The sequence below is a fragment of the Pan paniscus genome, chromosome 1 (genome assembly GCF_029289425.2).
Source record: "Pan paniscus chromosome 1, NHGRI_mPanPan1-v2.0_pri, whole genome shotgun sequence".
Classification (NCBI taxonomy): domain Eukaryota; kingdom Metazoa; phylum Chordata; class Mammalia; order Primates; family Hominidae; genus Pan; species Pan paniscus.
In genome coordinates this window covers 202,321,045-202,335,927 of record NC_073249.2, presented here as the reverse complement: position 1 = coordinate 202,335,927, position 14,883 = coordinate 202,321,045, and the positions used below count along the sequence as shown (strand labels likewise).

General features: G+C 44.7%; 1 protein-coding gene across 1 annotated transcript; it reads left to right on the top strand.

Moving 5' to 3' along the window:
* The first annotated feature begins 422 nt into the window (after positions 1-422).
* NCMAP (non-compact myelin associated protein) lies at positions 423-13,955 on the top strand. The gene is made up of 3 exons (XM_003810778.6): positions 423-514; positions 5,882-5,966; positions 10,241-13,955. Exons 1-3 carry the CDS (start codon positions 433-435, stop codon positions 10,380-10,382), a joined length of 309 nt encoding a protein of 102 aa, XP_003810826.2. The 5' UTR covers positions 423-432; the 3' UTR covers positions 10,383-13,955.
* Positions 13,956-14,883: the final 928 nt, after the last annotated feature.

Sequence of the window (14,883 nt, the reverse complement as noted above, 5' to 3'; positions counted from 1 at the left end):
CAAGTGTCACTGCAGCGTGGAGAAAAGCCCACTGGAGTGGGAGGTTGACATCTTTGGTTAAATTCTGTTAGGTCAACTTGGGACTCCAGGTAGCTTTGGGGACTTTGATTTCACCAGTAAAATGGCAACAGTAACTCACCTCACATAGTTTCAAGACATTGATCCAGATATTTGAAGGAGTTGAGTAAATACGGTTGAATAAATTTAAGCAGTTTAGAAAAACAAAGTTCCTTACAAACGTTGGGTATTAGTATTAAATCCCCACCCACGGTATCTAATAATGGGTTTTGCATTTACTTGCTGCCAAGAGAAACTGCATGCTTGAATATTCTACAGTCATCCAGATAAAGACCAAAAGAGGCATCAAGTAGCAATAATAAGGATTTATCTAATTTTAAACAAAATATCTTCTTCTTTCTCATCAGGATCGAGATGACCACAGCCACCCCTCTGGGGGATACCACCTTCTTCTCACTGAACATGACCACCAGGGGAGAAGACTTCCTGTATAAGAGTAAGGTCAAATTCGCTTAGAGGCTGGGGGAAGGATGGCAGGACCAGTGTCATGGTCATAGTGCAGAGGTTAAGAGTGTGGGCTCTGGAGGTGGATTGCCTGGGTCTCAGGCCCAGTTCTGCCACATGCCAACTGCAGCATTAATGGCAGACAAAGCAATGGACATATGCCTCGGTGGTGTTTCTTTGCAGGGCACTGCTGTGGAAGGGTAGGGGACAGAACCGCTATTTCTGTCTGAGTGGGAGTCTTCCAGGGAAGGGCAAATGGGGACTGGACTGTGTCTTTTTTTTTTTTTTTTTTTTTTTTGAGATGGAACACATGTCTTTACTGCTCTGTACCTCAGTTTCCTCATCTATACAATGGGGATATTAAAGAAGCTACCATATAAGGCAGTTGTGATGACTAAAGGAGATAATTCAGGTTGACAGTTTAGCACAGCCTCTGGTACATACTAAGTACCTAATGATGATGATGATTGTTATTACTACTGGCTGGGTGTGGTGGCTCACACCTTTAATCCTAGCACTTTGGGAGGCTGAGGCATGTGGATCACTTGAGATCAGGAGTTTGAGACCAGCTTGGCCAAAATAGTGAAACCCCATCTCTACTAAAAATGCAAAGATTAGCTGGGCATGGTGGTGTGCACCTGTTACTCAGGAGGCTGAGGCAGGAGAATCACTTGAACCTGGGAAGCAGAGGTTGCAGTGAGCTGAGATCGTGCCACTGCACTCCAGCCTGGGCAACAAAGTGAGCCTCTGAAACAAACAAAAAAATATTACTACTACTACGATTGCTATTGTTTTCGTTAAAAAGTCTTGGGACCTAGAAAGCACTGAAATTTGAATCTCTTATAAAATGGCTCTAAATGGATCACCTTAAAATGTAGCTACTGCTGGGCATGGTGGCTCATGCCTGTAATCCCAGCAATTTGGGAGGCCAAGGCAGGCAGATTGCTTGAGCTTGGGATTTCAAGACCAGCCTGGGCAATATGGGGAGACACCATGTCTACAACAAATACCAAAATTAGCCAGGTGTGGTGGTGACGCTCCTGGAGTCCCAGCTACACGGGGGGTGCTGAGGCAGGAGGATCGCTTGAGCCTGGGAGGTCGAGGCTGTGGTGAGCTGAGATTGTGCCACTGCATTCCAGCCTGGGTAACAGAGCGAGAACTTGTCTCCAAACAAACAGACAAACAAAAATCCGAAGTAGCTATTTTTATACTATATTGCAAGGCAAAAAAAACATCCCATCAACTGATGAAAGAGTAAATGAATGTAGGCGGGAAGAGTGAGTTCTGGGGAGGCATTTGCCATGAACAAGTGGTCCCCGGAAGGAAAAATTTCAGGATGACTCTTCAGAAAATCAATTGATTGTATAAGGAGACGCTTGGGTGTGTGTCAGCCATTTCAGCTGGCTACACATATACCCCTGGGCATGGGACAGACTTCCCTACACACAGCGATAAACAGCTTCAGGCTGTGGTTCTGGCAGGTGGCTGGATTAAGGGCAGGATGTGTCTCTTCCATGAAGACTCAGAAGGGGTTGCTCCCAGGACGGGGTCCCATGGGCTATCCTGCTGCTTGCTGGGCGGGCAGACGTACAGAGGCCTGAGGAGGTGTGTCTCCAAACAGTCCTGAGGGAAATGCAGGGTAGAGAGAATCACTATCAGGAAGACGAGAATAATTCTGTTTTTATTGAACTGAAAGTAGTGGTTCTTGGCCGGGCGCAGTGGCTCACACCTGTAATCCCAGCACTTTGGGAAGCCAAAGTGGGCCGATCACCTGAGGTTGGGAGTTTGAGACTGGCCAGCATGGTAAAACCCCATCTCTACTACTAAAAATACAAAAATTAACTGGCTGTGATGGTGCACACCTGTAGTCCTAGCTACTTGGGAGGCTGAGGCATGAGAATCGCCTGAACCTGGGAAATGGAGGTTGCAGTGAGCCGAGATCACACCACTGCACTCCAGCCTGGGTGTCAGAGAGAGACTGTCAAAAAAAGAAAGAGAAGGAAGGGAGAGGGAGAGGGAGGGAGAGGGAGGGGGAGGGGAAGGGGGAGGGGGAGGGAGGGGGAGGGGGAGGTTCTCCTGTAGAAACAAAAGAAAGAGAAGAAAAAAGAAAGAAAGAAAGAGACAGACAGAAAGAAAGAAAGATTGGTTGGTTCTCAACTAGGTGTTTTTGCCCTCCTAGATAGGGTTACCAGATTTAGCAAATAAAAATATAGAATGCCCAGTTAAATTTGAATTTAAGATAAACAATGAATACTTATTTAGTATGTGTCATACAATATTTGAGATGTACCTATACTAAAATGGTATCCATTGTTTGTTGAAAATTCTGATTTTATCTGGCAACCCTACCACCACGGGCCATTTGGCATTGTCTGGAGATATCTTAGTAGTCACAGTTTGGTGGGGGTGGGGGGAACTTGGGGGCATTGCAACTGGCATCTAGTAGATAGAGGCAAGAGATAAGATTAAACATCTTGCAATGCACAGGACAGCCTCCCCGACAAAGAATTAGCCAGCTGAGGTTGAAAAACCCGGAACTAAAGTCTCCCCAAGAAGGAAAAAAACCTAAGTTGCCCCATGATGGATTTCCCGCCCTCTCTGCTTCTTCCCTTCCAGTGTTTCTTCCTATGAATATTTGCACATGGTTGTTTGCTTTTAAGTAAACTTTTTATAAGGCATTACTTACATTCAAAATGTGCATAAATCATAAGTGCCCAGCTGGGTGAATTGCCACAAAGTGAACATACCTGTGCAACCAGTCCCCAAATCAAAAAAGAGAGCCACCACCAGTATCCTAGAGGTCGTGGTTCCCCTTCTAATCACCATCCTCCACCCCCCCAAGGGGACCTGCTATTCTGACTTTTACCACCATCGATTAGTTCTGCTTGGTTTTGAACTTTATATAAATGGCCTATAGGTATACCATATGCACTCCTTCGTATCTGGCTTCTTTTGCTCTACATTATGCTTGTATGCACATATTTTAATGGTTGTAACATATACTATATAAATATATATTGGGTGGATGTATGTAATCTCTTCTATTTTCTTTTCTTTTCTTTTTTTTTTTTTTTCTTTTTTGAGACACAGTCTCACTCTGCCGCCCAGGCTGGAGTACAGTGGTGCCATCTCAGCTCACTGCCTCACTGCAACCTCCGCTTCCCGGGCTCAAGCGATTCTCGTGCCTCAGCCTCCTGAATAGCTGGGATTACAGGCTTGTACCACCAGGCCCAGCTAATTTTTGTATTTTTAGTAGAGACGGGGTTTCACCATGTTAGCCAGGCTGGTCTCAAACTCCTGACCTCAGGTGATCCGCCTGCCTCGGCCTCCTAGAGCGCTGGGATTACAGGCGTGAGCCACCGAACCCAGCAGTTCTTGATATTTTCAGTATCAATTCCGACAAGGATGTTGATCTTGAAGCTAAAATTGGAGGCCGGGTGTGGTGGCTCATGCCTACAATCCCAGCACTTTGGGAGGCTGAGGGGGGCAGATCACTTGAGGTCAGCAGTTCAAGACCAGCCTGGCCAACATGGTAAAACCCCGTCTCTATTAAAAATGCTAAAATTAGCCAGGTGTAATGGCAGGCACCTGTAATCCCAGCTACTCTGGAGACTGAGGCAGGAGAATCGATTGAACCCGGGAGGCAGAGGATGCAGTGAGCTGAGATCGTGCCACTGCACTCCAGCCTGGGCAACAAGAGTGAAACTCCCTCTCAAAAAAAAAAAAAAAACAAGAAAGAAACTAAAATTGGAGTGTGACATTGGAGCTGAGAACTAACATTGAAATTAGAGTCTAAGACATTAAGCTACACGGACATCATCACAGCCTTGTTTTTAATAGTGAAAAACTGAAGACAACATAAGTATTCTCAATAGAGAATTGGTGAACAGATTGTGGTACACCCAAACAATGGAGTACTATGCAGCCATGGAAAGTCATGAAGAAAAATATATAATTAAACAGAAAGATGATTATGATATTGTTATAAAACAGTATGTGAAACATGGCTCCTTTTTTTTGGTTTGTTTTTGAGAAGGAGTCTTGCTCTGTCGCCCAGGCTAGAGTGCAGTGGCACGATCTCAGCTCACTGAAACCTCAGCCTCCTGGGTTCAAGCAATTCTCCTGCCTCAGCCTCCTGAGTAGCTGGGATTACAGGCATGTGCCATCACGCCCGGCTAATTTTTGTATTTTTAGTAGAGACAGGGTTTCACCATGTTGGTCAGGCTGGTCTCGAACTCTTGACCTCGTGATCCACCCCCCCACCCCCTTGGCCTCCCAAAGTGCTGGGATTACAGGTGTGAGCCACCACACCTGGCCATGGTTCCATTTTTACCAAGTACATATTTTTCCATATTTAGGAATATTTCCTTTAAGACAGATATTCAAACATATAAGTATTAAATTATTTTAAAACTATAACGGGTATTTTTAAAAAATTTTTTTATACAGAGATGGAGTCTTGCCATCTTGCCCAGGTTAGTCTGGAATTCCTGGGCTCAAGTGATCCTCACCCCCCAGCCTCACAAAGTACTGGGATTACAGATGTGAGCCACTGCACCTAGCCAGATATTTATTTATGTATTTATTTTTATTTTTTGAGATAGAGTCTTGCTCTGTCACCCAGGCTGGAGTGCAGTGGCACAATCTTGGCTCACTGCAGCCTCAACCTCCCAGGCTCAAGAGATCCTCCCTCCTCAGCCTCCCAAGTAGCTGGCACTACAGGTGCCACCTGGCTAATTTTTAATTTTTTATTTCTAGAAACAGGATCTTGCTATGTTGCCCAGGCTAGTCTGGAACTCCTGGGCTCAAGTGATCCTCCCACCCCATCCTCTCAAAGTACTGGAATTGCAGGCATGAGCCACTGCACCTGGCTGATAGATATTTACCATGCATCAACACGATCACATTGGTGAATGTACATATGCACACAATCAGCAGTTGTTGGGCCAGTGAGTTCTTCAACGACCCCCTCTTTTTTGCACATATTTATATTTTCAAAATTATTTTCTACAAAAATCACATGCTACTTTTGCATTATCAAAAGGAGGGGAGGGTATGTTGTTTGTTTGTTTCCCAGAAGTTTGAGGCATGCTGGAGCTGATAAGAACCAGGACTTTGCCTAAGGCAGAGTTTTGGCAGATGATGTGCTAAGGACGGGGTCCTTCAAGCGCAGCTCGGGGCAGGGGTGCGCAGCCACTCCAGATGTGACTGTCCTGGGGTCAACTGGGAGTGTCCCAGGATGTTGCCTTCTCTCCTGCCTCCCTTGACCTAGTGAGGATGTCAGGTGCCACAGCAGGGCGCCCTCCCGGTCTGCGTTCAGTTTGCACATTCACGGTCTCTGCTTCTCTCCTTTCTGTAGGTTCTGGAGCCATTGTTGCTGCCGTTGTGGTGGTTGTCATCATCATCTTCACCGTGGTTCTGATCCTGCTGAAGATGTACAACAGGTACGGATGCCCTGGGCTTTGGAACTGCCTGGTCCCTTCAGCGACATCAGAATAAATGGGAGGTGATATATGGGTGCCCGTCGTGTGCCTGGCAGTATCCCTCAGCCTTTAGTAAATGCTCTAACCCTTGGGGGTCCTTTTTGCAGTCTGTTCTGTTGAAGGAATTTCAAAGTGACTATTTTTGTACTTGGAGAAATATTTTTTAAACGTAAGAATGATAATGACAATGATAATCGTCTTGAGCACTGTGGTAAACATTTGTTTGTAATTTACAGATAATAGAGGAATGTTCAGACCTCTTCTCTCAGAGATCTCTCTTCTAGGTTGTATGAGCTGGCCACATAAGTATTTGAGATGACAAATACTGGAAGCATGTACCCTGACTCTGCTTTCTGGAGACGTATAAGGGGAAATAAAAGAATATAATTTGATCATACAAAAAATAAATTTTATATGTTATCACCTTATGTGTAATTACCTTCAGTCACAACCTTGATGGAAGGTAATTCTTTTCAGGGAAGAAATCAAAATTAAAAAACTATAAATAAAACATATCATAGAAGACCTAGAAGCCATTTCTTTAAAAAGGTATTGTGGCCGGGTGTGGTAGTGTGGTCTGTAATCCCAGCTACTCAGAAGACTGAGGCGGGAGGATGGCTTGAGTCCAGGAGTTTGAGTCCAGCCTGGGCAACATAGCAAGACCCTGTCTATACAAATATATTTGCATATGAGCCGGGCACGGTGGCTCACGCCTGTAATCCCAGCACTTTGGGAGGCCAAGATGGGCAGATCACGAGGTCAGGAGATGGAGACCATCCTGGCTAACATGGTGAAACCCCGTCTCTACTAAAAATACAAAAAAATTAGGCGGGTGTGGTGGCGGGCGCCTGTAGTCCCAGCTACTCGGGAGGCTGAGGCAGGAGAATGGCGTGAACCTGGGAGGCGGAGCTTGCAGTGAGCCGAGATCGCGCCACTGCACTCCATGCTGGGTGACGGAGCGAGACTCCGTCTCAAAAAAAAAAAAACAAAATCATATATATGTATCAGAAGTGCACTGATTAATAAGGAAAGCTGTTTACAATATATTGTCAAAGTTTACGAAACAATATATACATGGTAATCTCAATCATACACATAGGTTACCCATACACATATCCAAGGGAAAGCAACACAGCAAGGTCTTAACAACTGGTGTGTCTACATGATGGCATTGTTAGTTTTTGCTTGGAGGAGGATGTTCCTAATTTTTGAGGAATGGTAAACACGCATTGTTTTTATAAGAATATGAATATTATTTATAAAGGGAGCTGCTAGGTGTGGTGGCTCTGCCTGTAACACCAGCTAGTCAGGAGGCTGAGGCAGGAGGAGCACTTGAGCCCCAGAGTTTGAGACCAGCTTGGGCAACATAGCAAGACCCTGTCTCTGGAAAAAAAAAAAAGTTTTTAAAATAAAGGTAGCTAGGCCGGGCGTGGTGGCTCACACCTGTAATCTCAGCACTTTGGGAGGCCGAGGCGGGCAGATCACGGGGTCAGGAGTTTCAACATTGTGAAACCCCATCTCTACTGAAAATACAAAAAATCAGCTGGGCATGGTGGCGGGTGCCTGTAATCCCAGCTACTTGGGAGGCTGAGGCAGGAGAATCGCTTGAACCCGGGAGGCGGAGGTTGCAGTGAGCTGAGATCGCACCACTGCACTCCAGCCTGGATGACAATGTGAGACTCCATCTCAAAAAATAAACAAAATAAAATAAAATAAATAAATAATAAATAAAATAAAAGTAGCTAACATATATTGATCTCATACCACATGCCAGGCATGGTTCTAAGCTCCTTACATGTGTTAACGCATTTAATCCTCATCTAACAACCTCACAAGGTGGGTACTACTATTATCCTCAATTTTATAGGTACAGAAACAGATACAGAAAGACTAAATCATATGCCCAAGGTTGTTCAGCCCTAACTAGCACAGTTGGGATTCAAACCTAGTTCATCTGGTTTCAAAGAAAATACTCCCACAATTACATGTAATAATAATAATAACATTAAAAAGTTATTTAAAAAAAAGATTTAGGATATTACAATTTGGGTCTATCCCAAACCAGGAGTGGCATCAAACCCCAATGTCTACTCTTTATTTCTCTCCATTGTTGCTGGAGCTCTGAACCTCTTTTTTAGGTCGTAATCTGAACGGAGAATCCACTCAACGCACCCTGTTTGCACTGATGCCTGAGCTGGGAAGTGAGAAACCTGGGTTCAGTAGTCTTTGGTTTGTCAAAATCAAGCAAGTTATTTAACCTCCTCCTGCCTGTGTGTTGTCATGTTTAAAATGAAGAGTCTCAAAGCTTGATAATTGCATTATAGATACATTGCAGAATGTCTTTGTTCTTAGGAGTATTTAGGAGTGCAGTGGCATGATGCCTGTAACTCACAAATGGTTCGCGGTTCTAAAAAACTGTGTGTGACAATAGAGAAAGAGAAAGTAATAGAGAGAAAAAAAAGCAGATGTGGCAAATTGTTAGTAATTAGTCAATTGTTCTGTGAAGGGCTGTCTTAGACTATGCTGTGCTGCTATCACAGAATATCTGAGACTGGGTAAATTATACAGAAAAGAGATTTATTTCTTGCGGTTCTGGAGGCAGGGAAGTTTAAGATATTGAGGGGCCAGTATCTGGCAAGGGCCTTCTTGCTCTGTTATCCACGATAGAAGGGCAAAGAGAGAGCCAGAGAGAGCAAGAGATCAAATTCACAGCCTAAGAAGTCCTTTTATAATTGGCATTAATGGATTCATGAGGGTGGAGTCCTTATGACCTAAACTCCTCCCATTAGGCCCCACCTTTCAATACTGTTGAATTAGGGATTAAGTTTCCAATGCAGGCTTTTTGGGGGCCACATTCAAATTGTAACATGAGTATTAGAGTATTAACTGTACTATTTGTGCAACTTCCCTGAAGATTTGACATTTTTAACAGATAATTATAAGGCTGGGTGCAGTGGCTCACGCCTATAATCCCAGCATCCCAGGAGGCTGAGGCAGGTGGATTGCTTGAATCCAGGAGTTCAAGACCAGCCTGGGCAACATAGTGAAACCCTGTCTCTACTAAAAATACAAAAAGTTAGCCAGGCATGGTGGTGTGCACCTGTAGTTCCAGCTAGTTGGGAGGCTGAGGTGGGAGAATCACCTGAGCCTGGGATGTTGAGGCTGTAGTGAGCTGAGATTGTGCCACTGCACTTCAGCCTGGGCAACCAGGTAAGACTCTGTCTCAAAAAAAAAAAAAAATATATATATATGTGTGTGTATGTATATATATATATATATAAAATATGTCAGCAAGATGAAATATCATGAAGACATGAGAATTCATAATTGTTGGCCAGCACAGTGGCACACACCTGCAATCCCAGCACTTTGGGAGGCCAAGTGGGGAGGATCACTTGCCAGGAGTTCAAGACCAGCCTGGTCAACATGGTGAAACCCCATCTACACTAAAAGTACAAAAATTTGGCTGGGCGTGGTGGCTCATGCCTGTAATCACAGCACTTTGGGAGGCCGAAGTAAGTGGATCACCTGAGGTCAGGAGTTCAAGACCAGCCTGACCAACATGTTGAAACCCCATCTCTACTTAAAAATACAAAAATTAGCTGGGCATGGTGACAGGCACCTGTGATCCCAGCTACTCCGGAGGCTGAGGCAGGAGAATCGCTTGAACCCAGGAGGCGGAGGTTGCAGTGAGGCAAGATCGCTCCGCTGCACTCCAGCCTGGGCGACAGAGCCAGACTCTGTCTCAAAAAAAGAAAAAAAAAGAATTAATAATTATTGTTCATTATTGAATTTTACGGCATATTAAATGAAGCCTAGATAAATGTTTTCAGTACATTCTCTTTTCAATTATGTAAAAAGTTCTTAAATATTTCTAGCAATAAACTTAGCAAGCATAATGAGGCTGGAAAATGTAATACATGCTACAACTTTGAACATAAAAAATGTAATATCTTTATTTTTATCTTTTATATAGCCACCTCTGACATTTTACTCATTCCTTAACAGAAACAAATAAAATTAAATATCTGATCTAAGTGAAAAAATTGAAGGGCAGACTAGCTGATGCCTAAGGTCCCTTCCAGTTGTAAAATTCTGTGGTGGCAAGTAAGCAATGTGATTTAATGTCTACGTTAATCTACATTAATCTGTTGGCCAGAACTGTAGTCGCAGAGCCCATTCCCCGCGGCATACCAGGGAAAAGACTCAACCATGTGCACATTATCTCCCTACAGGAAAATGAGGACGAGGCGGGAACTAGAGCCCAAGGGCCCCAAGCCAACCGCCCCTTCTGCCGTGGGCCCAAACAGCAACGGCAGCCAACACCCAGCAACTGTGACCTTCAGTCCTGTTGACGTCCACGTGGAGACACGATGACCTCTACCCTGGTGCTATCTCCACCACTGTCCAAAGAGCCTCTCCAGAGTCAAGACCCAGAGGCACACTCTCTGGCAGCTTCACAATGAGCTTCTTCTGGTCAGGTCGACAGAGACATCTTTGACGCAATCTCTGATGCTTCCAGCAATCCTCAACCTTGTCTGCCCTGCCCTACCCCAACTGTGTCCACATCCCTGCTGCCACCCCACCAAAAAGCTGCAGAACATTCTTTTGTCATCTGATGAGGTAGAGCTATGTTGGGAATCCACCAATGTGGGCTTGGCTTTCCCCCACACTGTAGTTAGACAGATAGACAGATAGCCCAGGAGCCAGGTGTCAGGGAGCACTGCTGAGAGTATCACAATAGGATCTGTCACGGGGTTCATATCAGATGAAGCGCCGTATCCACAGCTTCAGAGAGCAAAACATTCAATCCCATAACCAGGCACAGGGGAACTAACTTGGACTAACTAAACAGAAAACCTTGTTAACGTATAACTTGTTCCAGTACTACATCTCTGCCTGCTGGCTCATGACAATTGCTCAGCACATTTTCCCCTCTTGAAGAAAGGTTGCAGGAAGAACTAAATTATCCTCAAAAGATTTCTGCTTCATTAGTAAAGAGTCAGTGACGGAATAGGGTGACTCTGCAGAATAGTGGCCTCTAGGGTAGGAGCTTGTTGTGTTGTCCGTGGGCCTGGAACGATCCTGGTGGCTGATCAGGGTCCTTCTCCCACTCTGGGCTGTATCAACCCTGACTGTCTTGGTCCTTGGCTCCCCTTTATCTGGATTCTGAGCACCCCTGACTGTCCTGTTAACGCTTTCCCTCCAAGGACCAGTATTTGGAGATTAATTAGATTACAACTCTATCTATGTTACCTTTGTCCTTCCTGGTCACCTTGCAGATTCAAGACATGTTCAAAGCAACATATTCACAACCCATTTCTATTCTATAGCAACCTCGTCTGTGACTCCTTAGCCTGGAGAACAATCTACCAAGAAGAGAAAGTATCTGGAATTAAGAAGTCCTACCATCCAAGCCCTACTTCCTGGTTGTGTGGCCTTGGAAAAGTGACTCAACCTCTTTATATTCAGTTTCCTAACCATGAAGTGGAAATGATAACACCTGCCTCACTGGGGCACTATAACAAGTGAAGGACTTAGGAAAACATCCGGAGTATAGCGCCTGGCACCCAGGAGATGCTTAATAAATGGGAACCAGGATTCTTTTTCTTTTCTTTTTTTTTTTTTTTTTTTGAGACAGAGCCTCAATCTGTCACCTGGGCTGGAGTGCAGTGGCACGCTCACAGCTCACTGCAGCCTTGAACTCCTGGGCTCAAGGGATGCTCCCTCCTCAGCCTCCAGAGTAGCTGGGACTACAGGTATGTGTCACCTCACCAGGCTAATATTTTTATTTTTTATTTTTGTAGAGATGGGGTCTCGCTGTGTTGCCCAGGCTGGTCTTGAACCCCTGGCCTCAAGTGATCCTTCTGCTTTGGCCTCCCAAAGTGCTAGGATTACAGGCATGGACTACGGTGCCCAGCCTTGGAGCCAATATTGTTATTATTATAGGCTTTTTTTTCAGTTGCAAGACAGACATTTCTTCACATTTTAATGATTCTGAAATCAGAACATATCTTGCAATTGATGGGTTCATTAATATAATTGTAGTTCTTTACTTCCTCTCAAAAAGTTGTGATCTTATAATTGATGGCATCTTGGAAACAAGGTAATAAATCTCTATTCTGTTAAAGAAAGTGACACACTTTGACATTTAACCTCAAATTTTAGGAGTCTCTCCCTCTTGGGGTCAGAAATCCCTTCTGAGGCCGGGTGTCGTGGCTCATGCCTGTAATCCCAGCACTTTGGGAGGCTGAGGCAGGCAGGTCACTTGAGGTCAGGAGTTTGAGACCAGCCTGGCCAACATGGCAAAACCCTGTCTCTACTAATAATACAAAATTTAGCTGGGCATGATGGCATGCACCTGTAATCCCACTACTAGGGAGGCTGTGGCATGAGAATCACTTGAACCTGGAAGGCAGAGGTTGCCGTGAGCCCAGATCGTGCCACTGCACTCCAGCCTGGGCAACAGAGTGAAACTGCAACTCAAAAAAAGAAAAATCCATTATGAGGGGAAATCAAGAGTCAGGGAGGTAAGAGGTCTGACCCAGGGTCACACAGCTCATGACATCCCACTGTAAAAATACTCTGTGGAATAGCTCTGGAGAAATACTGGCACATTCTTCCTCTCTGGTCATTATTTCTTCCTACTGTGTTTAAATATCCACCAAGTGTCAAGGACTTTGTAAGATGCTTTCACATAAATTATCTCATAGGATTAAATTTTCCCAAAAACCTGGGGAGGAATTATTTTTTCCAAAACAGATGAAAATTTCTGATTCAAAAAGAAAGAAAACAGAGTACTTTCCCAAAGTCACACAGCTAGTAAGTCACAAAGACAAGACTCAAAACCAGGTCTCTTGACTCCAAAATCTGTCTTTTTTGTGAAGTCACAGTCCTCTGCCGGCCCGGCTCAAAGCAGCACAGATTCTTTATGGGCTGAACAAGGGGAGTACGGGCTTGTCCATGTGTTTGAGTAGAGATCAGGGTTCTGGCTTCCAGGCTTAAGGTGAGGGAAAAGCCACTTCTAACTCCTTTGGGCATCCATGCTCACGGCCAAAAGAGCCCCTTCTCAACACATCCAAGTGCTAAGGATTCCTGCTTCATTCAAGCTACTACTTAGGCCCAAGGAGCAAGGGGTAGAATGGCATCTAACCAGAGCAAAGCCATTTCTTTGAGGGCTCAAGCCATAAACAAATATGCTCCCCTAAACATATTCGGCTTGAAAAAGTTGTTTTGGGGCAGCTGTGGTGGTGCACGCCTATAATCCCAGCCCTTTGGGAGTCAGAGGCAGTCAGTCACTTGAGCCCAGGAGTTCAAGACTAGCCTGGGCAACATGGCGAAACCTCGTCTCTACAAAAAATACAAAAATTAACCAAGCGTGGTAGTGCACGCCTGTATTCCCAGCTACTTGGGAGGCTGAGGTAGGAGGATGGCTTGAGCCTGGGAGGCAGAGGTTGCAGTGAGCTGAGATCACGCCACTGCACTCCAGCCGGGGTGACAGAGCCAGACCCTGTCTCAAAGCATATTTCAACCCTAAAACTAGACTCTTCTGCCCACAGTGCAGTCTTCTAGGCGTTACCCTCTGGTATATGTTCTTTTGCTAAATGAAGGCTTGGAGTTGGAGGGAAGAAGGGGAGATGGAGTGGTGAGGGCGAGGCAAATAAAAGGATTTGAGTGTCTCGTTTTTGACTAATGAAGATAATTCAATAAACATCCTGTAAGAAGGGTTCCTATGTGCAAGTTGAGGTGCTACTAAGTACATTAAGACACAATTGCTGTTCTCAAGGAGTTAGCAGCTGGTCTCATGCGGGGATTTCACCACATGGTTATGTATTTTGTTTCTGATGAGGTGCCTTTCTTAGCAGATGCTGCCTTATTTGGCCACTGAAACAATCAAAGCTAATAAATGCTTAAAGAAAAATATCTGACAATAAAAAGGTTTAAATCAAAAGTGTTGAGTTTATTTCAGTTAAGTTTAGAGCTAACAAATACCTTTTCTAAAATTTCCTTTCCCTGACAAATAGAGTCCTAAGATGGCCGGGCGTGGTGGCTCATGCCTGTAATCCCAGCACTTTGGGAGGCCGAGGTGGATGGATCACTTGAGCTTAGGAGTTTGAGACCAGCCTGGCCAACATGGAGAAACCCTGTCTCTACCAAAAATACAAAAAGTAGCCAGGTGAGGTGGCGGGCACCCATAATCCCAGCTACTTGGGAGACTGAGGCAGGAGAATCGCTAGAACCCAGGAGACGGAGTTTACAGTGAGCCAAGATCGTCCCACTGCACTCCAGCCTGGGCAACAGAGCAAGAATCTGTCTTTAAAAAAAAAAAAGAGTCCTAAGGGGAAGTCTTTTCAAACATTGTGTCATTTGCTTCATCACTTTTAAAGACTGAAGATGGGCTGGCTGTCAACAGACATTTCTGTGAGTTGGAAAACTTGTTAACTTGCTCAGATATGACAAAAGAAATCCCATTTCACAGCCTGTAGTTAGAACACAAGAGGCACTGAGATGCCAAGGATGGGGACTGCTGGAATTGTTGGAGACCTTAGAATGAACCCTAAAACACCAGTAATGATGTTTACCATAAATGAAGCTCCTACTGTGTGCCAGGCAGAGAATAGGCCCTTTATAACCACCAGCAACTTTAATCCTTATAACTCCTATCCGTAGGAGCCATCATTATCCTATTTTATGGATCAGGAAACAGGTTCAGGAAGGTAACTTGTCCTTGAGTGATGCAATGAACATTTGTGTGACTGTTGTCATGTTTGGGAAATACTCTACATTAAGAAGCCAGACTACCTCCTGCTATGAAAGCTGAAGAGGCCAGATACTTCTTTTCCCAGAATCCCTTGCAGCGAGGGTGAGGGACATGACC

What these genes read in the sequence shown, in the direction of transcription:
- NCMAP (XM_003810778.6), top strand. Translation starts at nt 433, where the DNA reads ATGACCACAGCCACCCCTCTGGGGGATACCACCTTCTTCTCACTGAAC. An exon ending in AGAAGACTTCCTGTATAAGA is followed by an intron (nt 515 to 5,881) that starts GTAAGGTCAAAT and finishes TCCTTTCTGTAG; the next exon opens with GTTCTGGAGCCATTGTTGCT. An exon ending in CTGCTGAAGATGTACAACAG is followed by an intron (nt 5,967 to 10,240) that starts GTACGGATGCCC and finishes ATCTCCCTACAG; the next exon opens with GAAAATGAGGACGAGGCGGG.